This window comes from Serinus canaria, chromosome 10 (genome assembly GCF_022539315.1).
Source record: "Serinus canaria isolate serCan28SL12 chromosome 10, serCan2020, whole genome shotgun sequence".
Classification (NCBI taxonomy): domain Eukaryota; kingdom Metazoa; phylum Chordata; class Aves; order Passeriformes; family Fringillidae; genus Serinus; species Serinus canaria.
Window position 1 is genome coordinate 2,491,954 of NC_066324.1, and position 24,744 is coordinate 2,516,697.

Here is a 24,744-nt window from a genome sequence, read left to right on the forward strand (position 1 = left end):
AGTCCTGAAGCTTTCCAAGGTTTTTTATGCCTTTGACGCTCGGTAAAGGAGGGGAAAATCATTTAGATTATTGATTCATTGTTAGAATTTGCACAGTCAGTGTCCCTGCTTGTTAATGCCCCAGTATTTATGGTCTGATTTACGAAAATGGTAGAGATTTCTCACCCTAGTGCCAAATTACCAGTATGAAAGAGGAGATCCAATTCTGGTGAGCCTTTTAAGAGGGTTCTTTCACTTGCAAATAATTGATCCCTGGTCTTCCAGAGAGTTTCTGTTTAGCATCTTCTTTCACTTCTTGAAAATGTAGTTTGTATAGATGGGTCAAGTTTTCATTCTTCTGAAACACTTAAGAGGCAATTCTGTAAAGATGAGAAACATTACTTCAAGAAAATTGTCTGTCTCAGTATCTCTGCATTTAGACCATCAAATAAATGTCATTAAATATACAGAGGCTGAAAATCCATTGATTTATATGCCCACATACTTTGTGCTGATAACACATCTGAGTTTGACTTTCAGCTTATTTCTTACTCTTTCCTTCTTCTGCTTGCTGAAAGGTTGCCCAGCTGCTTTTTATGGGAAGAACTGTGCCAGTGTGTGCCAGTGCCAGAACGGAGCTGACTGCGACCACATCACGGGGCAGTGCACGTGCAGGACGGGCTTTACAGGCAAACAGTGTGAGCAGAGTGAGTACCAGCGACCTCAGGGCCCTCCTGCTCCAGAGAGGGGCTGTTCACAATTCTTGCCCAAACTGGCTCTTAAAGGAGGTGTTGGTGTCAGCAGGACAATGACCTCAGGCACCCTATGTAATGTATAGGGAGGAGAGGGCACCTCTGGAAAACCGGACAGTCTGAGCATAAAGAAATTCGTGACTCCCTGCAAATTGGGCCTTACATTCCCAGGCTAAAGTTAGTGAGAGAAAGCAAATCACTGCACTCAGTGCTGACTGGGTGGGGCCTTCCCAAACAACTTGTACCTGGTTAATGCACACCCAGCCCTAAAGCTGCCTCCAGCCTTGTTAATGCTGCTGAGAGCAGCAGCCCCAGGTTTCCCAGTGCAGAAAGACAGAAGGGTTAAAAGGAACGAGTCCTTTCTGCTCTCTGCCTTCCAAAGAATACTGGGGCTTTCCCACAGAAGTTATGATGTAGACATGGACCAAATAAAGATTCATCTTTACAATGAAAGCAGATTCAGGGAAACAAGGTTGCTTGCCATTTTGGGAAGGGTCTGTGTTTAGCTTGAGCAGTGAGTGTTTCCCAATGAACCTCAATTCATGTGCAAGGGATCTAAATGTCTTCCTGGAATTGTTGTCCATGTCCCACTGGAATATTTAGCAGGCTGTGCCAAATGGCTTCTGAGAAGGACACAGAGTGAGGGTCCTGGGAAGTGGATGTGCTCTGTGTGTGTGTTTGTCCAGTGCAGTAATTTTCACAAGGAAATTCTCACCCACGTACTGGGGTTTTAAACACAGATGAAATCCACCTCATCTTCCCAAGGCAGTAATTCCACAGGGTTCCCTCACTTTTTTTTTGGCAGTAAGGTAATTCAGTAATGTTCCTGCCAGATTTGCAAGGGAAAGCTTTTTAACTGTAGATTGCTGTGTGGATCTTTATGGATGTATTTGTGCATGCAACTTAATTCATAAATATGGTTTTGCACACACTTGCATTCAGCAAAGTGAATATCTCAGGGCCAAATTTGTGTGCTCTTGGGGGATTGCACATGGCACCAGTGTAACTCTGTAAGTGACCAGCTTAGTGGAATTTGGGGATGCTCTTCACTGCAGCCACACTCAAAATAGGAAACTAAAGAATCCCACAAAGAACTGCACAATAGCAGATTTTATAAAACGAGCTGCTTTATGATTTGACCCCTGTATAAAGCCTGAGGCTTTCTTCTCTATCCAAACTACAAATGTATTTATTTACTTGTTTTTCTACTGTTTAATCTAAAAGAATCTCTTCATTAAGGCTCCTTCCTTCTCCAAATCCTGCTGAATGGGCAGTCACACTGCATTGCAGATGAAATGCTTAATTGCAGGCATCATTTCTGTGGTGCAGTCCCAAAATTTAGGCCTTATTCATTTTAAGTAGGCTGCAGGCTAATAAAAGAATGAGCATTAATTGTAATAATTTTATTTTTTCTTTGTTTGAGTACCAACAGATTAAATATACAATTCTAATGCACACAGCAAATCAATAAACAGATACTGGCTATGTTTCTGTACTTAATATTAAATTTTGGCTACCAGAAGCTACTTTGAGGCTGACATTGGGGAGGTGATGTTATGCAATGAAAAACATTTGCAGTGACACACATGGAGTCACATCTTAAACAATATATTCCAGAGGATCATAGCAAGGGTGCATGTTCTCAGTAATGCAGCTTCTCCATGGAAGTAAGTGACAGACATTGTTTCTTTCAATTTATTCTTGAGCAGTGCTTCCAGAAGTACAGTAAGCTGCCTACAGATTTATTGTAATAGCCCATCATGGTAATTGCATGAATAAATTTCTCAGCTGGACATTCAGTCTTTGATAGAACCACAAAGACAGGATAGAAATTCCTTCTGTATTAGAAACCCTGACACTGAAGCAGATAAAATCAAACCATTCAGATGCTCAGTTCTGAATTTCCACCTGCAATGTTCCATTCCTATTCTATTCTATCCTATTCTGTTTCCTACTCATCCCTACCAGTGCCCATCCTGGCACTGTAGGATTGAGTAGGAAAGCATGAGGGGTTGGTTTGGTAAAGGCTGTATGGCTCATATAAAGGTTCATTAAAACTTTTCCTTGCAACTCCCCCCCCAAAAAAATAAAACAAGTTTGTAAAGAATGTTGAGCTCTGCTGTCTACAGCCTCTAAGCTCAAGCTCTGTTAAACTCTGAACATTTGTAATATATATAAAGTCTTCTAAAGCCTTTGTACCTATCATTGATTTCAATCTATGAATTTTCCAGAAAGTTACAGCTTAATAAGTAACAAACTGCACATAGAATTCATTTAGCTCCTGCTTCAGACTAATAATAATTTCACATTAGGGTGTTATCCTGGAGATCCTAAAACCAGGGAGACTTCTCTACTGAATTTCCCATGGCAAGTGTTGTGCCCATTCCCAAAAGCAGTAGAATTCTTTCCAATGTTTTTCTTTGGCTCCCCAGAGTGCTCTCCAGGAACATTTGGTTATGGTTGCAAACAATTGTGTGAGTGCATGAACAATGCAACGTGTGACCACGTCACAGGCACTTGCTACTGCAGTCCAGGCTTCAAAGGAATCCGATGTGATCAAGGTACAGTGGAATTCTCTGTGTAAAATCCCTCTCTCCCTCTCTCTCTTCCCCTCTCCAATGGTGTACTTAAAAAAATACAGTGTTTCAAAAATGAAATGCACGATTCAATTTACAGTGTGTTATGAATTACTTTTAACAGCGGCTCTTATGATGGAAGAATTAAACCCCTATACTAAAATTAGCCCTGCTCTTGGATCAGAGAGGCACTCAGTGGGAGCAATCATTGGAATTATTATTCTCCTTCTAATTATTATGGTCTTGCTGGCACTCTTTGTGTGGTATCGACGGAAACAGAAGGAGAAGGGCCATGACATGCCAAGTGTATCTTACACTCCAGCCATGAGGATGACTAATACAGATTACTCACTTTCTGGTAAGGGTCTTTTTATGTTAATCAAATCCAGACTCATATTCCTGTCTGTTGGGGAAATACCAGTTTCTGTGATGTGTAACACGTGTTATTGAGCCTCAGAAATAATGACACTTCCATTCTTCCTCAGAATGCCGTGATCTTTAAACACATAAATGGGACAGGAAAACAAATATAAAACTGATTTAAGCTGCTTTCTGTGTGGAAGTTGATATGGGATATACCTAGGCAGGAAATATGCTGCATGGAGTTTTGAGTCATGTGCATTCCTGTTGCAGTGCAGAGATGTTTCCCTTTGTGAAACCTTGGGAAGCCTTTTTTGGTTTGAGGAATGGGATTGGCTGGGTCAGTCATAAGGTTTTGGTTTTGTCTGTGCTGCAGTTTGTGATTTGAGGTGTCTGTTTGCTGTCACCCTCTGCTGTGTGCAGACCAGTCCTTGTCATGTAGGCAGCTGGTGGGAATCATCTTCCCAGGAGCTGAGGAAAGCAGGAGAGGGAAAGAGGAAGGCTCTTCAGGATCAAAGCATTCTTCCTTCTTTCTATCCTCTGCCCCTGCTGTGGAGGACAGCTTTTCTTAACAGATTGTCTAAATTTTGGAGGATGTGATCTCCTTTTCAGTGCTGTCCTTCTTACTCATTCCTCTCTGGCCAATATCAGGGATGATGCCAGGCAGGAGATGGCTTTACTTCCTTCTGGTTTCTCCACTGTCTCAGTGGGGATCTTCCCAGGGTTATTGCTCTCTGACTTGTTTTCTTCCTTTTAAATGGCTGAAACTCCAAGTCCAGGTGAATACAAGCCTCTGGGGCAGGCAGAGGTTGGCCCAGCAGCTCTACTTCCCCAGGCCTGCAGTGTCTTTTTCTTTCTGCTCTAAATCTATGAGGCCTCTTGGCTTCTCTGCTGTCTCAGGGTGGCACAGCTGGAAGCTTTTTATGGACTTCCCTGCCAAGGATGTGCCTGGAAGGAGCCTCTCCCATCAAGCCAATGATAGTGATGCCTGGCTGCTGTAATACCTGGAACTCAGTCATGGAGCTTCTCATGGCACAGTGACTTCAGTCCTCGTTCCAGGGACATTTTCCTGCCATGGTGTGTCCCACATCATGGCTCTCTGCTGAACACCATTGACTAGTTTCATATCTAGACCACTCACTAGAGTATTCCTTCTTCTGATAGCTACAAATGGGGGGAGAAATTATCATGGAGCTCCTTTCATTCCTTCTTATTTTTAAATTTTAGCTTTGCTGGCCCATCCTAAATAGCTGAGGGATCACATCCCTCATCTGCACTGAACCTGGGTTCTCTTTTGGTCCTTGGGCTGGGAGTTTAGCTCTGGCCCTTGTGGCATTGCTGCTCTGTGTGAGGTCAGTTTGTAAAAACCCTGAATATCAGGTCCTCACAAACTCAAACAGCACCAGGCCAGGGGGGTTTCATGGGCTTCTCTAGAAAGGAATTGGATAATGGTTCTTCCCTGTCCCCCTCAGTCAGTGATGGGGATGCAGAGGCTGGGCCTTTTCTTTCCTCTTACTTTCTTTGTGCAGTCCTTCTAGCAATAGAAATTGGATCACTCAGGAAGCTGCAGCAGAGTGGGGTCAGGCATCTCTTTCTGGAGGTCACAAGGACAGTTTTCTTCCTACTTCCCCTTGGAAAACTCTGCCCTCTGAGCTTGCAGAGGAAGATTAAGCAGATAGAAACACACTGCTCCATCTTCAGCTCATTATAAATTGCCTCCAGGTATCAGCATTGTTTCAAGTTTTGGGTTTTGCCCTTTTTAGAAGGGCATTTAAAAATTCTAGACAAGAGTTTCTGAAAACTCCCTGCCAAATCCTGACTGTCCTCCAGTACTTTCCCCTGCTGAGACTTTAAGTAACTGCCCCAAGTTTGGCCTTACCAATGCTGCTTCTCTTTCATGGAGCAGAGAGGCAGGAAAAGGTGCTGCTGTGCACCACCCTCAGCAGAGAGTGGGGAGGTGGACATGAGACAAACTCACAGAAAAGGAAGATGTGGCTGGCAAGACAACACGTGTATGTCTGAGGGCAGGTGTGTTACAGAAGATGCTGAAGGACAGCAGTGATGCCTCAGGTTTTAGATTTTATATTTTTCACATTCTGCGCTGCTTTAGTGTGTAGTTCTGAGCTTCACATTAAGTGTTGGTGAGCTCTCTTCACAGAGTAGGGAGACAAAACAATTCCTGCTCTAGCTGGGCACCAAGGACAAATGATCCCAATCTCAGCCCAGGAGCACAAACCCCGTGGGCTGGAGAGAGAAAAACAAGGGTGGGACTGGATGGGCTGGAGCTGGGCTGGGACAATGAACTGCAAGGTGGGAATGGAGCAGAGCTGATCCCAGGGAGAGACCCCGTGCCTCGCCGGGCATTTTGGGTCATCTTGGGTGCAGCCCTGGCTGGGCTCTGGTGCTGCCCAAGGTGGATCCATGGAGGCCTCCTAATAAATCCCTACTTTATTCTTTAGCTCTGTCCAGCCTCTGCTCTAGGTCAGCCTTCACAAGGCATCAGCAGCAATATTGCACAGAGGGAACAGGGATTCCAACCTTCACCTGCAGGTTTGCTTGTGGATTAAGGGCAGAATACCATGGAGATGTGCTTGTCCAATGGATATAATCCCATGTAAACCCAGGTACTTTGGCAAGAATTCCACCTGGATGGCTGCAGCATCCAGCCCTCTGTGGACTGTAACATTATGGCTCTCCTGAATCACCAGTTGTTCTTTTGCCTGTTTACTCTTACTTGGGTGTAATGGTGGCGTTGTTTCTGAATAGAGTCACATACACAGATCCCTAGCTCCTGCAGGCAGCAATTTCCTCCAGCACATTTATTTCTGGAGGATGTTTTTGGTCTTTAGGTCCTCAGCTCCTGTGAGGCTGATAATCCATGCATATGTGTGAGAGAGATTATGAGGAAGAGGAACCCCCTGGGCAGCCCTGGGACTCTTTTGCATTTGTGGATGAAGGATGTGGCAGCAGAACACACACTTTGCCCAGCAGCCAGAGAAGAAAACCACCTGTTCTGGGAGGGCTTATCAACAGCACATGGATCCAAGAGCAAACTTTCCCAAATAAGCCTGAAATCAAAATGGTGCTCCCCAGCCTGAGAGCAGTGCACTACATCCAAAAAAGATTTTAAAGTGCAGGTTGTTTAGTTCAAGGAGATGGGGCCAGAAGGGAAAACTGTGTGGCAGTGCTGGAGAGCAGCAGAGATTTCTTAGTGGGACTTTCCCAAAGACTTGGCCACGGGCTGGAGTGATGTTTGAGGTCTTGTCAAGGTCTTGGCAAACTTTCTGGTAGGGGTGAATCCTCTGCTGAGAGCCAGGAGCTAAGCAAACTTAACACAAATAAAGCATCATGGATCCTGAAGCCTAGACAAGACACTTCCAGAAATGATCTGCAGATGATGGGTGGTGGGAGGTGGCAGAGTGAACCCTCCTGTTTGGAGCCTTCAGCCCGTCTCCCTGACACTGTGTGGGCAGAGAAGACCCACACAAAGAGAAGGAAGCAGCTCCATTTAGCAGTTGAGACGTCTGGGTTTGTATTTACTGCAGAGTGCTCACTTATTCCCTTTTTTGTGGCTGGGCTGGTGCCCAGTTTCCACAGTACTGTCCTGCAGGATGGGGACCAGTGCAATCTGTGGCACCTCAGAGCCCAGGCTCAGATTAAGAGCTCAGTCTAATTCCCTTTCCTTTAGGCATATAAGTCTTTCCTTGCTGTTCAGACCAGAATAAAATTCTCACCTTTGGGAAGACAGAGATTTTTTGTGGGCTGGGGTTTGGTGGTTTTTTTTGTTGTTTTTTTTTTTTTTAAACAGGGATAGCATTAGATTTGAATTTGATGTATTTCCAGCCAGCAGTTACAAGAGCTTCATGAATAAATGTGTAGAAAATGGACTGTGCTATCAAGGTAAATCAGCCTGGGTGGCCACTTAAGTATCGACCAGAGAGGACGGTGTAGCAGGAGTAATTCTGAGTTCAGGGTGCTGCGTGCAAGGGGGGGAAGAAAAGGGTGTTGGGGGATGTGTACAAGCTCAGAGTCATTAATTCAACACTGTGCTAAGTAGGAGAGCACTCTGGTAGAGTTTTATTTCAGCTCATTTTGGGTGCAGAGGACAAACTCCAGCCAGCTGAGCTGGGTGAGCACTCACCTTGTCTCAGGTGGCTCCTGGTGACATCGGTGAGCACCTCAAATCCCACTGCAGAGCCACAGGTCCTGGCCCTCTTCCAGCTGGTCCTGGCCCACAGCCTGTGGGTAAGGGAAGGGAAAAGGCAGAGCTGTATCCACCCACACTTTCAGAGCAGAAAGACACAGATCCAAGTGTCCTATTCAACTGGGACTGTGGGCTGTGGGGAGGGAGGACGGGCTCTTGAGCCCAGCCCCCCGAGCAGGCTCAAGGCTGTCTTGGTGGGGGGCACACACTGACATGAAGGGTGAGTTCCAGCCCCAGTTCCCACTGGCAGACCCCTAGAGAGATGTGTTTCCTGCTGATTTGATTGTAAATGTCACAGAGCTGTAGCTGGGGGAGATGGCAGAGCCCTGGCAGCCTGGCTGACAGATGTTCAATGCAAAGACTTCAGCTCTGGAATCACATCCTGATCTGAGATCATTTGTCAGCAGCAACTCTGTAAAACAGCTGGGTCTCAAAGGCTCTGCACTTACCACAAAACAGAGCTGACCTCGAAAATCTCATTGCATGTTTCAGCAGAAAAGCAGTGCTTGGTCAGAGCTGCACATGCAGGAGCAGCTTCTCCTGAGCCCTGAGCTACAGCCCTTATGTAAGACACCCTGCAGATAAACCCACTTCTTGGATACAGGATATTCTGCAGTAAATTAGGCTCAATCTAAATCTCCACAAGATGTCAGCAAAGCAAAGTGCGTGTTCAGAGAGAGGCAGAGGAGAATGCAGGGGGCAAGGAGAGGAGGTGATGGTGGCTGGGTCCCTGTCCTTCCTCACCATTGCTGCCAGCCTCCAGTAAAGGTGGAGATGGGCTCAAGCAGCCAGCCCAGCACTTCATTTCCCTTTGACATGAAGGTGTTCCACACAACCAACCTCTCTGCCTGCAGTCTGAGCCCATGCTTTAGCAAAGCCCTTGCTAAAGCATTTGCTCCTTACAGGGCCTCGTTGTTTAAATGATGCTGCTCCAGTTGGAATTTTCCATCTCTTCTCCTGATGGTACTTTGAAATATGTATCTATTTGTTATGCAGCTGGAACCAGATTGGGATTGATGTTTTCATTAGAACTGCCACTATAAATATGATGCCTTTCTTGGTAAATTATTCTGCTTGGTAAATGTGTTTATAACTTAAATTGAGGAAACAGATAAAATGTCTCTGAGCATACAATATAACTGCCCAGGTTTGCCTTTCAGGGCTCCAGCTTTGGTTTTTGAAAGCCTTTGCACACAATAGAAAACGTTTTGGACTCCTTGGTACAGTTATATCACCTTGATTTCTAACATTACTCCTGGTTTTGTAACAAAAAGGTTTCATTTGTTTCAAGTGCAAGACTGCCCAGGGGCTCTTCCATAGGTTAAACTAAGGAGGCAGCTGTGTTGCAGCCCATGCATTTCCTGAGTTTTGCCTACCCCCCCACACCTGCAAAGCAGCTGGACTGTCAGGAATGACTTTATTAACACATTCAAGAAGATAATATTGTATTATTTAAATATTTTGGATTTTTCTCTAATATTTAATGCTAATAGTCAGGAGCTTCACACCATAATGCAGGATAGATTTCATCTGCAGATGTTTTAGAACACCCAGTACTCCAACCAAGATTTCTAAACTAGATTGTCTCTACCATGTTTTCAGTTTCTTAAGAACTGTTGTGGCTTCCAAAGTATTTTGTGCTGACTTGTTTTCTTCCCAGATATATCCCAGGGTAGCAGCAGTGTTCATTGTTTTTCCAATCCAAGCTACCACACTCTCTCATGTGGGGTGACTTCACGCTTCTTTCCCAGTAATCTGGATGGAAACAGCTCCTGTAAGGTAGATATTACCCCACCCCACTGTAGCAATGTTCTTATCAGTTCAAGGAAATCAACCAAAGCAATGCCTCTCGGGCCCTGTTGTCTGCCAGCACTACTTCAAACTCCAGGGTAGCATTCCTGATGTCCCAGACACTGAAAGGTTGGATTTCCCCTCCCTGTATCTTCCCAATCTCTGGGAATGGGAACTGGAGTCTCATGCCTGTCTGGGTCAGCAAGGCTTGGTGTCTTAGCAACTCTGAGGTATGTTTGCTTCTCAGAAGAGATAAATAACTCAATAAATAGAATTATCCACTAACACAACACCAGTAAATCAATGAAGCATTAATCAGTAATCTCTCTTTGCTGTTTCATTGTTTCCCACATCAGACACACAAAGTCCCTGCTGACACAGACAAGCAGAAAGATGCAAGAAAGTACCAGGGGTGCTTTTGAGGACTCATGCAGGAACATTCTGGGAGCTCAGCTGTCACTCCTGGCTCTCCAGCAGAGCCACTCCAACCCTGTCACTGGATCACTGGAACATCCAGGAGCACTTTCCTTGTCATTTGTTGCAATGGATTCCCTCAGACCATTCATGAACAACTGTGACTCAATTCAGAACTTTAGCAGTAAATTTAGATGTGGCAAATGGTAAAACAGCTCCTCCTTTGGAGCCTTAATAAGCCCAGGTGGGGCAAAGCAGAGGGAGCACAGGAAAAAGGAAATGCAGTTGATTTCATCAAGGTTGTCAGCTTTAAAAATGATGGTATTTCAGGCTGTGTCACCTTCATCCAAATGTAACTATTCACTGGAATGCCATATGAACAAGATTAATGCAAAAAAGACAGCATTGTACAGGACAGGCAAAAATATCTCTGCATGTGCTCCTGTAAGTAATTTCTTAGTTGTTAAAAGAAAATCTCATTAAAATGTAATAAAAAGGCTGGCTCCAGAGATTTCTCAGAGAAATGTTTAGACAGATGTGTAAATATGTTTTTTGATGTAGATGGTCCCTTTGCATCATGAATTTTTGCTCCCCAAATTGAAAGTGCAAATGCTCATAATGTCAAATTTAGGATGTGTGTCCATCTGGACCACTAATCCTTTTGCAGAAATTTAAATCAATTCAGAAAAGGTCAAAGCCAGCACCTATCCTGGATTCCCAGCCTGCAGTGCCATCTTCTCACAGAACTAGTTCAAAAATTAAGCTGCTGGAAAGATTTAATCCCCAAGTGGTGCTTTGGGACTCGCCTGGAAGCTGCTCCCCCTGCTGCAGCTCTGGCCATTGTACTCAGTCAGGTTGTCCTGGTAATCACTGAAAGACCAATAGAACTGGTATTTTCAGGGTATTTATCAAAATATATGGCCTGATATTTCCTTTAGATCTCCCACCATCTCACTTATTAATGAGAATGCTTTGCAGTGCTGAATAGCTGAGGATGGCCAAAAATACACTTTGTCTGTCTGCAGCTCTGCAGCCAAGTAAGACAAAGGAGCATATAAAGCCCTAATAGCTGCCTTAACGAGTTCATTTCCAAATCAGTTTGCCTGGTGCCATTCTCACTTTCTGCAGAGAAATGTGCACAAGTTGTACTTGGAGGATTCATTTCTTTAGAGTGCCAGCTGGGGTCACAAAGGAGCCAGCACAGATGCAAAATGAAAAACCAATGGCAGAGGAATGTGTGAAGGGCTGAGCCAGACCCGGGATGTGTTCCCTCCCTGTGCTCCAAGGAGATCAGGCCTGGAGGCGCTGGGCTGGAGCCATTCCTCTCCCAGAGCCTGGGCAAAGCACAAAGGCAGCACAGCTGGGAGCCCTGCTCCAGTTTGGGGGAAGTTTTCTCTCCTGTGCTTCCCTGCCCTTTCTTTCCATGTCTTGCCTCTTCTCCCCTCTTTTCTTGGTGATCTCTCCACTCTATTTTTTTTTTTTCTCATGTCCCTATTCCTATTCTCTTTTCTCCCCCAACTCAACACATATAATTCCTGTTTCCTTCTTGCTTTCCTCTCCCATCTCCAGGATCCCTGCCTGGGGGCTCCCAGCACTGTGTACTGACCCTGCTGCAGCTCCCAGGGTGGCACCTCTGGAGGGAAGGAGCTGGGTGAGGCTTTAGCAGGAGCTGAAGGGGAATCAAACCCTCCCCAGTGTGTTTGGGGTGGGGGTTGTGCCAGTGGAGCACAGACTGGAACACAGGCAGGAGGAAAACAAGTGGGAGGATAAGGGGGAGCCTATCAGAAGAGACTGAAAAAAGGCTTGGCTGCTTTTATCTGGCAAAATGAATGCTGAGGGGGAGCATGATTGCCATCTATAAATACAGCAAGGTAAACACGAGGAGGGAGGAGAGCCATTTAAGTGAGATGACAGAGCTGGCTCGAGAACAAATGAGGATGAACTGGCCATGAATGCATCGAAGCTGGAAATTAGATTTCTACCATCAGATCAGGGAGAGTTTGGAATAGCTTCCCAGGAAGACTAATGGGACAAAGAAATCTGATTACTGTTAAAATGGAGCTTGATCAGCTTTCTGAAGGATTGTGTGCCTGGGTGTTTGCAGTAAAAGGCAGCTGGACACACGGACTGGGGGATCCAAGCCCTTGCAGTCCTGTCCCCAAGGCTGTGCCAGGTGCCAGCAGGAGCTGGTCGGGCTGAGCTTCATCTCTGTGCAAGGACCCCGAGAATGGATCTGCAGCTCTGAGGTTCAGGAGGAGGCTCCAGCATCTCAGTGCAGGCTTTTAGCTCCCAGCACTTTGCCACAAGTAATTGCTCTCACCATGGGAGAGAGCTTGGCAAGTCAGCTTGGGGGCAGTGCTGGAACCACTGGAGCCAAGAGATGTTTTACTGTGAGTTTAACTGAAGCCAAACCTTGACCTTTGCTTATGAGCTCCTACAAGGAGATTTGGCCTTTTTTCTCTATGACATGTGCAGCACCAGCTAGTAATGATGCTGCAAGTTACCAAGGAGTATCAGACATGAACTCAGGTGACCTTTTGCCACAGAATTACCAAAAATTTCCAGCGCAGATAAATGGGGATTACGTACCTCTATACCTGTGTCTTCACAGCAGAGCTCTCATTGCTGAACCACAGACCAGATTTCAGATGCTCAGGAGCTGTTTTGTTCAGAGGGTGTTTGGCAGGACCACCCCCAGAACCCCTCTAAGGGCTTCAATGCCAGCTTTGTGTCTGAGTTTTTGAACTAAGGACATAAAGTGAAAACAAATCTTTTACCAAGCGCTGCAAAGTTCATGAAGAATATTCTGTGTAAAGGATGAGGCTGCTGCAAAATGGAGGATTCTCACCTTGAGCTTTTGCAAAGCTCATAATTCCACCTTCATTCCCTTCCTGCATCGCAGCAAAAGTCCAGGTGTTGGTTTCTAGAGACATCATAAAAATCAATTGCTATTAGATGTCCTGATTTTTTTAAAGCCAGCAGTTTCACATCTATTAAAGGAAGTCCTAAATTCTACCAAAGACTTCACATAAAATTAGAAAATGCAAAACAGAGGTCACTGGAAATGGTCTGACTGGATGTCACCCAGCTAATAAAAAGGCATTCAGCACAGAAAGCACCATTCAAGTACCTCTGACTAAAACCTGCCCAAGAAAAAGGAGGACTGCAAATACAGAATGGCTGCAGCACATTCAGGATGGGCATGTAAAACTGAGCAGCAGAAGCTTGGACAAGAGAGATCTAAGTCAGTAGTTAGGGAAATAAATGTCAAATTATTGATTGCACTCCTGGAGGATAAAGGTATGATGGAATTCCTGCCACCACTTTGCCTAATCACCACAGACTTAAAAACCTGGGCATTGACAAATGGCTGGTGGTGATCAAGTGGCCACTGTCATCTATCCAGCTGTTTCAGACAGGCAGATAATGACTTTGTTTACTCAGGCTGGTATCTTGTTGATCTTAAAGGAAAAGTTGCCAGATATGAGGTAGTTTTAACCAAATTGCTAAAATTACCAGCCTGGAATTTTAATGGATAAGTTTACTATGAAGGATTTCTTCCTCCAGAAAAGCAATTTTGCTTCACAGTAAAAATTGAAGTATTTTCTATCTAAAAAAAAAGAAATGTTAACAAATTATAGTGTGCTAAGAAATGATAGTAGCACAAAGAGACAGCTATAATCACATTCAGAAAAATTGCATTCAGAAAAACTTAGAAATGTCCCCAAATCATTTCATTAAAAAAAATCAATTCTAGCCCGTAGCTCTTCATGCCAAAATTTTAGGTTTGTGAGCTGATTTATAAATCCTGCAAAGCCACAGCTTTTAATAGAAACCCCAAGACTTTAATAAATGTGCTCTAAGTGGTGCAGCTGGGTTGAAAAATCAGCATTTGTGTTCTGGCTGCAAGTTTGAAAGAGGGAATAATGTGAGGAGGAAAGCTCAGCAGTTTTAGCACCTACAGCTATTCCCAGACCCCCCTGCAAGGCTCAGCTGGTGACCACTCATCTGTGGAGCCCCTTCTGCCCTGCCCAGCCCAGTGGGGCCGTGCAGACCCCCTCTGCTCTCACTGCACACTCTGGGAGGGCAGCCCTGGGCTCTCCTCTTTGCTGGCAGATCCACAGGGGCCTTTGTGCTCCATCATTGCCAAAGTGATTTTCCTTGAATTGAGAGAACTCGTGTCCCCTGCATCTCGTGTCAGTGCACCCCCAGCTGTGGCAGCAGAGCCCCAGGCTCCAGGCAGCCCCTCTGTGCATGCTGGTGTAGGGGTTTGATCCATCCATCTCATGGATTATTTTGGAGTGTGTCACCCCACGTCCACAGGCATCCCAGTCATGGTTCCAAAGGAATTCCTGTGTTCTCCAGCATGTTTGTGTTCATGGCTTGGTGAAGTGACTTTCCTTTGTGATTTTCCCTAATGCTAGTGAACAGCTGTCCAACTCACACAGATAAAGGGCTGAGATGGTGAGGCCAAGGCAGGAGTCACCTCCCATTTTTATTCCTGACATCCTTGGGCTGTAGTCTGGGGTGGGAACTGTCTGTCTCTTCCAGCATTAACCCATTATCATACTTTTTGAACAGCTCAGTAACAAAATCCTTGACAGAGAAACTGCAGACTGGAGACCCTACAGCTATCTGAATGAACTAGGTCAGTAATTTTTAAACACTTTAATCACTTCAGTAGACTTTAGAGCAATTCCAAATCCAAATCAGCCTTTCATAAAGGCATTAACAATAATGAGGAATATTGGTGTTGTCTTTAGTTCACAATCAGAATCTCCAGTAGTGAAAGATGGACAATTAAAATTGTTTCCTTTACCACAAACCACAGACTGGGAAAGCAAAGTCAATATTCATTTTAGTCTCCCTTCCAAGGTTGCTCTGTTGAATCACTATCATCTACTTTATAAATGTTTTTTTAAGGACTAACACAGGACATTAAAAATTCAAATTTGGCTTTTTTTTTTTTTTCTTTCATGCTTAATAAAGCTTAGCACTAAATACTGGCATCTTGATGAAGGTGTGGAGCCTCTGTGGGAGCTGGGGTGTGCAATGCTCCATTATCTCCCAGTAAATCATTCCATGGCAATTCTGAACCACCAGCCAGTGCAACCAAGCCAAGAATGAAGTGTAATTGCCTGTTCTGAGTTTATTCTTCCTGGCTTGAGTTTTAACAGGGTTTTTAGCAGTTCTTAGCTCAAATCCTGCCCAGATTTAGTGCTTTGGATGCTATTTGTTTTCCTATCTGAGCACTCCGAGTTTGGCTCCTCAGTGGCCCAAAGCTTTTGCCCTTTCATTTCCTGGGATTAGAAACATCTCACTGAAAATATGCAGGAGAAGGGAAAGTGCAGCATTAGGGGGTATTATGGGATTTTTAGGGTCAACTATCTCACAGCTCACATGGCAGAGGAATGAACACAGGGCAGCACCAGGCATCACATCCTGCCCCTCTCCCGGGCCCACGCCGTGCCTCGCTCCAAAGAAAACTCCTCCCTGCATCAGGAAAATCACAAACCTGTCAAGCTTCAGTGCAAAATCTTTTCATCCTTAACACCATCAATGTTTTCTGTGTAATAAGCTGCAGAACCACTGTTGTGCTTATCTGTATGTGACAAGGAGGTGGCTGTGTGTGAGGGTTTCCAAATGCTTCTCAAACCACATTAATTTTCCTTTTATTCTTTTGCTGCTTTTTTTGCACACTATTTGCTTTATTTGTGTTTAACTTGTGCTGTCCTGAACTCCCCATGTGCTACCTCTCTTCTGCATTCATGCATTTTATTTTACCAGCAGAAAAAATGCTAAATGCCTCTGCAGCAAGAATGATCTAGAAGTGATAAATACTTTAGCTAAGGAGCCTCCAGCAAAACACTCAATTTTTCCCATAGCATTTTGCATCCAAGATAACTTTTTCTTTCTTTTTTCAAACTAATTGATGAAAATTAGAATTTTTTTCCTTTCTTCTCAGTACCAGAATTAATGCCTGCTCATGCTAACTTTCACAATGTTGAATCCTTGCTCAGACCGAGGCTGTTTTTACATGCAAGTAAAAAGATTTCACTTCTTAGTATTTCTGTTGGCCAATAAAAGCTGCAGGTTCCTATCATAAAATTTCAGAAGATAGTTTAAATCTTCAACTTTGAATTATAAACATAAAATAAAAGTCTAATAAGGTCACACAGGGAATCTTGACTTTAAAGATCATCAAGCATGGAAGTACCACAGTTAAAAACCTGTTCCACCTTCTGATCCCATGATCAGCTTTCATTTCATAACACAGATGCTCCAATTCGTGTGTTGGAAGAGCAGCCAAGCCTTGGGCAGGGCTGGATTCAGGTAAAAAGTTAAAAATAGCAGAGGACAACTGCCTAACTCCTCTGCTGTGACCCCATGGATTGTCACAGAGAGCAGCTGTGGGAGTCAGCCAAGAAGAGAGAGAGAAATGGAAGAGAAATTTGGAATGGATGGAAAGTGTCCACTGGTTCCTCAGCCAGTGACTCCTCTGGTGAGCCCAAAGGATGGGACCCAGCAGATGAGGGGAGCCAGACTCCCAGAAATGTCTACAGCCCTGTTAGAAACTGCAGGTGTCCTAAACATGAATTAGAGCTGAGGAATGGAAATTGTGAGAATATCCACACCAAAATTAACTTGAACACTCATCTTCTCAAACCTGCAGGGATAAGGATTTTCTTAATTGCAGTGGATCCTACCAGACTGCAGGTGTTTTACCTGTTTAGCAGGACTTTGTTTGCCAAGTTCATGTTCTTTCCAAGTGGGAAATGCAAGGACAAAGCCTGTACTTCTACTGCTGCACATTTGTTTGTGAGCTTCAAACTCCAGGATTTCAGAGAGCTGCTTGTGCTCAGTGGAGTCTGGGGAGGAGCACAAGTAATTCCCATGGGCTTGAGACATCAGAGTCTGGGGACTCTGTGGTGCCAGGAAGAGGCTTTGTCACCTTCCTGTGTCACTGCCTGCCCAAGGCAGCCTGGTCCTTGCTCTGGGGAATGGCTTGTCCTTGCATTTTCTCTCTCTCGTGTTGCAGAACTGGAATTGTTTGCCCTGTGAGTAATCCCTCTTGCAGTGGCAGAGCCCAGCTTCCAGCTCCCATCCTAAGCAGGTGAAAACTCCCAAACCACTGACCTGAGCTCAGGAAAGGTTCTTGTCTCATTATCTGGAGCACTGGCCACAGTGGCTGCAGGCAGGGCTGGGTTTATCTCTGATGCTTTTTTAACAGCAGTCCTGGATGCAGACACTAAAGTGAGATTTGCAGCACATCGTGAGTGACTCAAAGCTGCATTCATTCCAGAGGACCAAAGGCTATAAGTTTGATTCAAAGCTGACTTCACTTTTTTCTCAAAGCCAAAAGGTGTGGAAAACCATTTCCAGCTGAGACTCTGATTTCATCCCAGCAGATAATTTAGCTTCAAACTTAAACCTGGACTTTCCTGAAGTGCCAGATCCCTGGCCAGTTTAGGACTTTTCCACATTAACTACTTTGGCAGTTTAAAAAATAATGTATCTATTATTCATTTCACCTTCCAAGGAACTCAGTGAATACAAAAAAATGGCTCATAAACCCACAGTATTATAACAGATAAAAGAGAAAACTAAAGGAGGAATGCTGGGAGTTTTTGGTTGGGAAGGGCTTTGTGGGGTTGTGTGGTCCTCCCAAGGGCAATGCACCTCCCCAGGGATCTGCCTGGATCCCCTTTGCCCCCTGCCACTGCCTCTCCATGGGTACAGCCCCTTCCCCTGGGGACCCCAGCTGGGAGCTGTCCAGGGCTCCTCCCAGCCTTGTTCTGTGGGGTGAGCCCCAGGTGCTGCTTGGACACTGCTGCCCTTGGGGGTTTGCTCAGCCCTGGCAGGAGGAGGATGTGTGATCCCCAGGGCTGGCCTTGGGGAGCCCCAGCCCTGTGGCCGTGGGCCAAGGGATGAACTGGCTCCATCCTCCTGGCAGAAGACTGCAGGGAAAGAGCACAGAGCTCATCCTGCTCTAGGACAGAGCTGCTCAAAGCTCCCAGTCTGCCTTGCCCTCTGCAGCAGGGTGGGTCTGGGAACCAGCTCGTGGTGCAAAACAGAGCAGAAGGTGCTCAAATGGACTGGGGGTCACTTGTGGCCAGAAGAGCCCCATCCCAGAGAGCCAGTTGGTGCCACCAGCCCTCTTCTTGTGCTCAGGGATGGGCACTGAGAACCAGAGCAAAGGGTTGGTTTGTCTTTGATGTGCCAGTAACACATTTATTGTCTAATCTAGTCATTTCCCTTATTTAGCAAAAAAAAAATGAAGCTGCCATGAAAAAGGGGCTGCTACAGCACTGCCCATGGCCATGACAACTTTTCTGCAGAGACCAGAGGACACACAAGGACAAATAGCTGGGAGACCTCTGGGACACACTGTCTGTGGGGCTCTTTTCCCAGTGTAACTGAGTTACTTGCCTGGGAATCCCATAAGCCACAAGGACGTTTCTCAGTAACCAAATCTGTATCGATTGTCCCAGTCAATAGGAAATACCAGACTCTATAGCTAAAAAGATTTAAAGGCTTACATTAGATTTTCCTTTTGATTGATATCTAGGGTAATTTGCAGGAGTAAAAATGGAAAAGGTCCCCATCCCCTTCTGTCTCAGCTTCTGTGAGGAACAGCAAGTTCCTCTGGAGCTGCACAAGGCAGAACTGTTGGCTGTCAGCTCTGCTCCTGGTGCTGCACTGTCAGAGCACAGTGGTCACTTAGGGACTGGTGTCACATCAGTCACTGAACTGTGCAAATTCATGAGCAAAGTGATAGTAGGAAATTTAAGAAGATTGTGCACACCTTAGAGTCTAAGGCTGTGAGTTAAACAATACACTCTCCACAAACAAAACAAAGTCTAAAATTAGTCACAGAGTGCTGCAATGCAACCTGCAGACTCAGATTTGAAAGGGCATGTTTTAGGCTTCTTTCACACCATTCCAGCAATGAACGTCTCAGCAGATGGTTTTTATCCTGATCTCCTGATGGATGGCAGTTCTTGGTAACCCTGCTGCAGAGAGCTCTCCCTTCCAGGGACACTCTTAAGCACATGCATAATTCCAGGCGTGCACAGACTCCCCACTGGAGCTGAGTGTGTGCTTACAGCTGAGGATGTGCTTAAGAGCCTCCCTAAATGAGGGCCTTGATGTACAATTTAGAGGGAAGAATATATGCTGCTCAGTAGTCAAAGCAATCCAATTTACATAAATATTTATTTGTTTTCCATTATATATCATTTTTATGCAGGTGCTTGTGGGATGGATAGACGTCAGAACACATACATAATGGAAAAAAGCTTCAAAGGTATGGTATCCAGAGCTGCAGAACCCTGCCCAGGTGTGAGGAGGGTGTCCTAGAAGAGGTGAGATAGGAGCCTGGCAGGGAGGGACAGAGCCACCACCCACACGAGCTGCCTGCCTGGCTCCCAGCGCTCCTGGGCCATGAATGATGGATGCAAAGCTTCCCAGGGCCATGGGCTCTGCAGCACAGGGAGAAAGGGAGGGCTCAGCTCAGGGCAGGAGGGGCAGGTGGAGCTGGCCAGGCCACACTCAGGCCACACAGGCTCTGGGGGAGCTGCTGGTGGCACAGTGCTGCATTTCCCTGCTCTTGGCTCTGCCATGCTGAGCTAAAAGAAAGCCCCAGGGAAAGAAGCTGCCCCTGCTCGTGCCCTCTGCTGAGAGGGATTTAGAGCAGAGCTGGAGAAGAGCCCTCCCTGAGGCCGAGGTCCCCTCATGCTGGCACCAGCACTTGTGAGCACTGACTCCAGGGCAGGTCCCAAACAGGATCTCAGATGAGTCACGAGCACAGGGCCCAGTGGTTTTACATTTCACTTTCCTCCATGTTTACATTCTCAATATTCCAGATCCATCTGGACCACGGGAACACTGGGCACAGTGGTTCCCACAGCTCCTGGCAGATTGGGCTGGGGTTTAGCTCACTGAGCTTGTGCTCCAGAAGATGGAGTAAGGAGTCCCTGGGGAACAGGCAGCTTTCAGGCCGAGGTCCTGGATCCAAATTAGGCTTGGGAACGTCCCTCAGGGAGCCGAGGAGGGAAACACCACCCAGCCTCTTCCTGCAGTGCCCTGGGGCTGCTGCCAGACCCCCTGCTCTGCCATGGCTCAGGTGTTCCAGAGCCACACCTTGGGCTCAGCCAACAAGGAATATCAAAAGCTATTCCACATAAAAAGCATTAACCAGCTTATAGCCAGGCCTAGAAATCAATATTCACTTTGTAGCTGCTGTTTTCAAAAGACAGGGATGCAATATTTGTAGAACATCACGTTACCACACAGAATCACCAAAGGAAACCAAGAAGCAACAACCAAGTAGTTGTTGATAAAGCTAAAGTAAAAATATTGAATGGATTATGTATGGATATGATATATATAATTTATGATATACAAAACACTCAATCCACTGGTTTCAGCTACTTCAATGATTCCCCTTTTCAAAAGAAAAATCTTATAATAGAACTAGTTGTTCCCTCTACATGGAGCTATTAACTTCATTAGTTTAAACTAACTTACTGTGTTTACAAAGTTTAAAGGTACCTTAAGAACATGCAGCAGGAACTCCCATCCACGGGCACAGTCACACACAGGGGGACCAGTGAGGCAGAGAAAAAGAACCACAGTGACAGAGAACTGTGAAATGCATTTTCAGCTGCTACATATTTTCTTTAATTATTAGGATCTGAACCATTTCCTTTACATGTTTATCTCTTTATAAATTGAAAAATCAGGCTCAGAAGCCTCAGCTGGAATTCTTTGTGGCTGCTCAGCTGCCTCAGACAGGCAGGGCTGGCACTGGCAGGGACATAGGGGCACACCTGGCTTCCCAGGTATCTTTGGGAGCTCACCTGCAGGCACTTAGGAGCTGAGGGCTCTCAGAAGCAGCTGCCTTACCTTCTCAGAAGGAGGCTGACGGTTCCCAAGGCCCCTCTGAAGGTCAATTCCTGGGCTCAGGCACCCCCAGTCCCAGGGGAGTCTCCTCCCAGGAGGAGCTGGGAATGTGCCCAATACTCAGAGTGAGCTCTCCTTGCCCTGCCAGGCCCTGACTCACCACATTCCTCAGAAAATGGAGAGGAAGAAACTCCCAGTCCCAAACAATTGGATTCTGTCAGCAAAAAGCCTTGGCAGGCAGGTGCCTGGTTCTTAGCTACTTTCATCCAATTTAAAATTGTGTCTTTTCCCAGTGTGGTCTACCTGGGGACAGCCTGTCCTGCAGTTGGAAGGGGTCTCTGGTGGTCCTGGACAAGACAGAGCCTTGCAGGGAGGGGACACAGGGGGCTTGAGGCTGAGGCCAGGCTGTGGAGAACCTGGGCCACCTCCTGCTGCCCCAGTTCTCTGAGACCAGGGCTGGGGGCTGTGCCCAGAGCAGGGCACCAGCAGAGGGGTGTCCCCTGTGCAGCCTGGCACCAGGGCTGTGGTGGCTGAGCTGCTGTGGAGCTCCAGGTGTTGGGCACAGAGGTTTGGGGTTGCAGGTGTCAAGGCCAGAGTCTGACAGCAGCAGAGAGGGGCTGGCTGTCACAATGCCAGCCCTGTGGCACCTGGTGACAGGGGCTCACCAGGCAAGAGGGTTTTCAGAGCAGGTTTCTGAGCAGTTTCTTTCCTGTGCATGGTGCTCAGTGATGCCATTCCTGAGCCCCTCCTTTCAGCTGAGTCCTTCTGTTTTTAGAGATTTGGTTTTTAAGTGAATAGTGCTGCACTGATGGAATGGTGTGACCTCAGGCATGGCCATTTTAAGGGAAAACACCCATGCTCTGCAGAGGAGCCAGGAAAACCCCAGCAGAGAGAAGCAGTGATCCCAGGGATGCAGGGCTGGGCTCAGAGAGGTTCCCCTGGTTGTTGTACAGGATGTGTCCCCACTCCTGTGGCTCTCTGAGAAGCAGCAATGGCCCCTCACTGTGTCACTGTCCCTGCAGCAGCCAGGGCTGGCCAGGTTAGGGCCAGCAGCCAGCACAGACACTGAATCCCAACAAGGGTTAAACAGGAGAGCACCTTCTTCCAGTGCCCAGCACCTCCCCTCAGCACTTCCACCTGGCTGGGGCATCAAAGAATGCCAGGGGAAATTCAGGACAGAAGAGAGGAACCCAGTCTGGGGGAAGGACATTTCCAGTCCCTGCTAACAAAAATAAACCCTCCAAAGGTCTGGTGATTGGTATCTAGGCAACACAGAAGGCAGGGACTTCAAAATTAGAGCATATTCCCAATATTTCTCTAGAAGTCCAGCTGATTGAGTGCTTCCAGTGAGCCCCAGCACTGTGGGGCAAAACTTTCACCTCCATGAGAGCTGGAGCCTGTGGCAGGGAAGGATGAGGAGGCAGCACAGCCAGGGCTCACACATGGCTGCAGCACCATGGGCTGAGAATCTCTAAATATGTTTGTTCTGCTTAAATTAATTCATGAAACAAAATTTGACAATTGATGCCAGACTTCTTAATTATCCTCAAATGGCCTTAATAACAAATAACTCTACAGCCTTCAGAGTTAAATCCTCCATGATCTTGCACATAATGTTTCTTGAGGGCTAATGACTCCCTGGTGTACCCAGAATCCCAAACATCCACTGGTGCTCCAGAAAATATATTGTGTCCCAAGCAAAGGTCTGCTCCCAGGCAGACACAGAGCTCTGTTTACGTCAGCAGGAATGGTCTCAGGCATGCTGTTTCTCAATATCTCCTGGGAAAAGGCAATTCCTGGGAGAGGCCAAACAAGTCTGGGCAGCCCGAGTGGCAATCACTGGTTCTTCCAACTGGTCCTGGGAAGGGAAGGGCTGAAGGACACCTGCCTGGGAGGTAATGTCAGCCCTAACTGCAGTACAGGTGGATTTGAGCTCAGGGAGATAAAAGTAGCTGAGCTGGATGAAATAAAACTGCTGATGTGCTGGGATTTTTGCCGTTGCCAGCTCCAATGTGCCCAATTCCATAAAGTACACAGCTATTTACCTGCAGCTGCAGCTCTTCATGAGGAGGAATTCTCACTCTGCTCTTTGCTGTAGCAGCCAGCAGTCCTTTATAATCAACATTTCCTGAATCTATACCCAGCTCTGCTTTGATTTGCTCCCTCCCAGCCGTGGTGGGACAGGGAACGCTTTGCCAGGGGCTCTTGGGGCACAGAGGGAATCCTGCTTTTCACCCTGTGAGCATCTGCTCAGCAGCACTGCTAGAAATAGAGAAGCAAGTTGAAGATAATCTTCACGTCCCTCACCCCAAAATGCAGAGCTGGCTCATTAGAGGCTGCCCAGGCTCTCCTAACGAGCTCTGTGTTCCTGGAGTAGCCACCAGGAGCTGTAAGCTGCTGGCAGGTGGAGCTGAGCCTTTCATTTGTCTGTCTATGGTTTCCTCACCTCTAAACCAACAGATCCCAGACTGGGGCACCTGGATTTAAGTCACATACACAGCAAAAGCCAACACTGAGCTCACTCATGTGCAGAAGCCTTTGGTCTCACAGGGCTGTCCCATCTCTCTGTAGGATGGGATGGGGCAGTTTTCCATTCACTTGTACTGGGCTGGGGTTGGTGACACTGCAGGGACAAACCCTGCAGCCAACAGCCAGGGAATGTCACTGTTGCTTTGGTTCCTATCTCCTGTCATGTACCAAACCTGGCATGTTTCACTTGGAGGCTCATCTCACCCAGGCTGATGTCAGACAAGGAGTTTCTAAGTTTTCTAACTAAATAAACATTGCACTGGTGCCAGGCCTCTGCCAGCCTCCCCCTCCCTGATGGTCCCAGCTATCTGTCTGCAGTGGAGCTTCCCAGTGAGCTGCTTTCACTGACCCTGGGAGCTGAGGGTTCTCCAGACTTCTTGGTACCACTGAAACCAGAGCCCAGAAAGGCAACACTTGGCACCTCCCTCAGGGCTGAACCAGGACCAGGGGCACCAGGCCAGGGGTGATGGACACACAGACATAGACACAGACACAACCCCAGAGCTGAAGGAGGGACAATCACTCGCAGTGGAGCAAACCTGGCACGTGAGGGAGCAGGACGGGGCTGGCAGGCTCAGAGCCGAGGTTTGGAGAAGTGATGTCATGTTGTCTGTCTATTTCTTAACCTGAATTTCTCTTTTTGTCTCCCATACTAGACAGCGGGGGCAGCTGGGATTGCAGCTATTTTGCAAGTCCCCCTATTTCACCGGGAGTATTTCATATATACCAGGATCTGCCTTTGTACTGTAACCCAGCACAAGAAAATGCCTCATCTTTCATTGCATCGCTCTAATTCTAAATTACTGGCACTGCCCAGCAGGATGCACACAGCAGCAATGGCACGTTCTTGAATGTCAATGTTAAGACCTATTTATTTTCTATTGTTTTTTATTTTTAAAGCAAGACTGGCACTGTACCTTGCAGCAGGCTGGCCTATCCCAGCCAGGGTCACCGAGCGGGCAGGCCGGTGGTCACAGCTCTCATGCCAACCTTGTTCTCCCCAAGCAGTGCCTCTGTCACCTCCTCTCCAGCCCAGGGGAGAGGAGCAGGAGATGTCTACAGCAAAGGGGGGAAAAAAGCAGAGCAAAAGTGAGGCTCAGATGGAGGCTTATCCTCCTCTGTGGAAACCCAAGTATTCCCCAGTTGTAGGATGTTGGATAACACCAAAACCGGCTGGGGCTGTACATGCAGAGGCTGCACTGGTGCAGTTCAGAGCCTGTGGCAGCATCGTGCA

General features: G+C 46.6%; 2 protein-coding genes and 1 long non-coding RNA gene across 7 annotated transcripts in view; 2 read left to right on the forward strand and 1 right to left on the reverse strand.

Annotated features, from left to right (window-relative positions):
* RPL4 (ribosomal protein L4) overlaps positions 1 to 24,744 on the forward strand; it is a 342,845-nt gene that overhangs the window by 307,700 nt on the left and 10,401 nt on the right. The window lies entirely within an intron of this gene.
* Positions 1 to 24,744, forward strand: part of MEGF11 (multiple EGF like domains 11) — a 254,555-nt gene that overhangs the window by 224,092 nt on the left and 5,719 nt on the right. Inside the window, exons 19-24 of one of the 4 annotated variants that reach the window (XM_050978234.1) lie at positions 558 to 686; positions 3,164 to 3,292; positions 3,432 to 3,665; positions 9,532 to 9,650; positions 14,658 to 14,724; positions 19,327 to 19,383. In XM_050978234.1, coding sequence (XP_050834191.1) covers positions 558 to 686; positions 3,164 to 3,292; positions 3,432 to 3,665; positions 9,532 to 9,650; positions 14,658 to 14,724; positions 19,327 to 19,383 — 735 coding nt within the window. Of the gene's footprint in view, positions 1 to 557; positions 687 to 3,163; positions 3,293 to 3,431; positions 3,666 to 9,531; positions 9,651 to 14,657; positions 14,725 to 19,326; positions 19,384 to 24,744 lie in introns of those variants that run through there. The other 3 variants (XR_007778325.1, XM_030228390.2, XM_050978233.1) reach the window with 3 other exon arrangements.
* On the reverse strand, positions 8 to 24,414 carry LOC127059973 (uncharacterized). 2 transcript variants are annotated; one of them, XR_007778386.1, is made up of 5 exons: positions 20,985 to 24,414; positions 12,925 to 12,999; positions 12,666 to 12,846; positions 7,809 to 7,906; positions 8 to 359 (listed from the first exon to the last, which is right to left on the reverse strand). It is a non-coding gene; the product is annotated as an uncharacterized LOC127059973 (long non-coding RNA). The 2 variants fall into 2 exon arrangements; XR_007778385.1 differs by having other exon boundaries at positions 12,666 to 12,821; positions 20,985 to 24,412.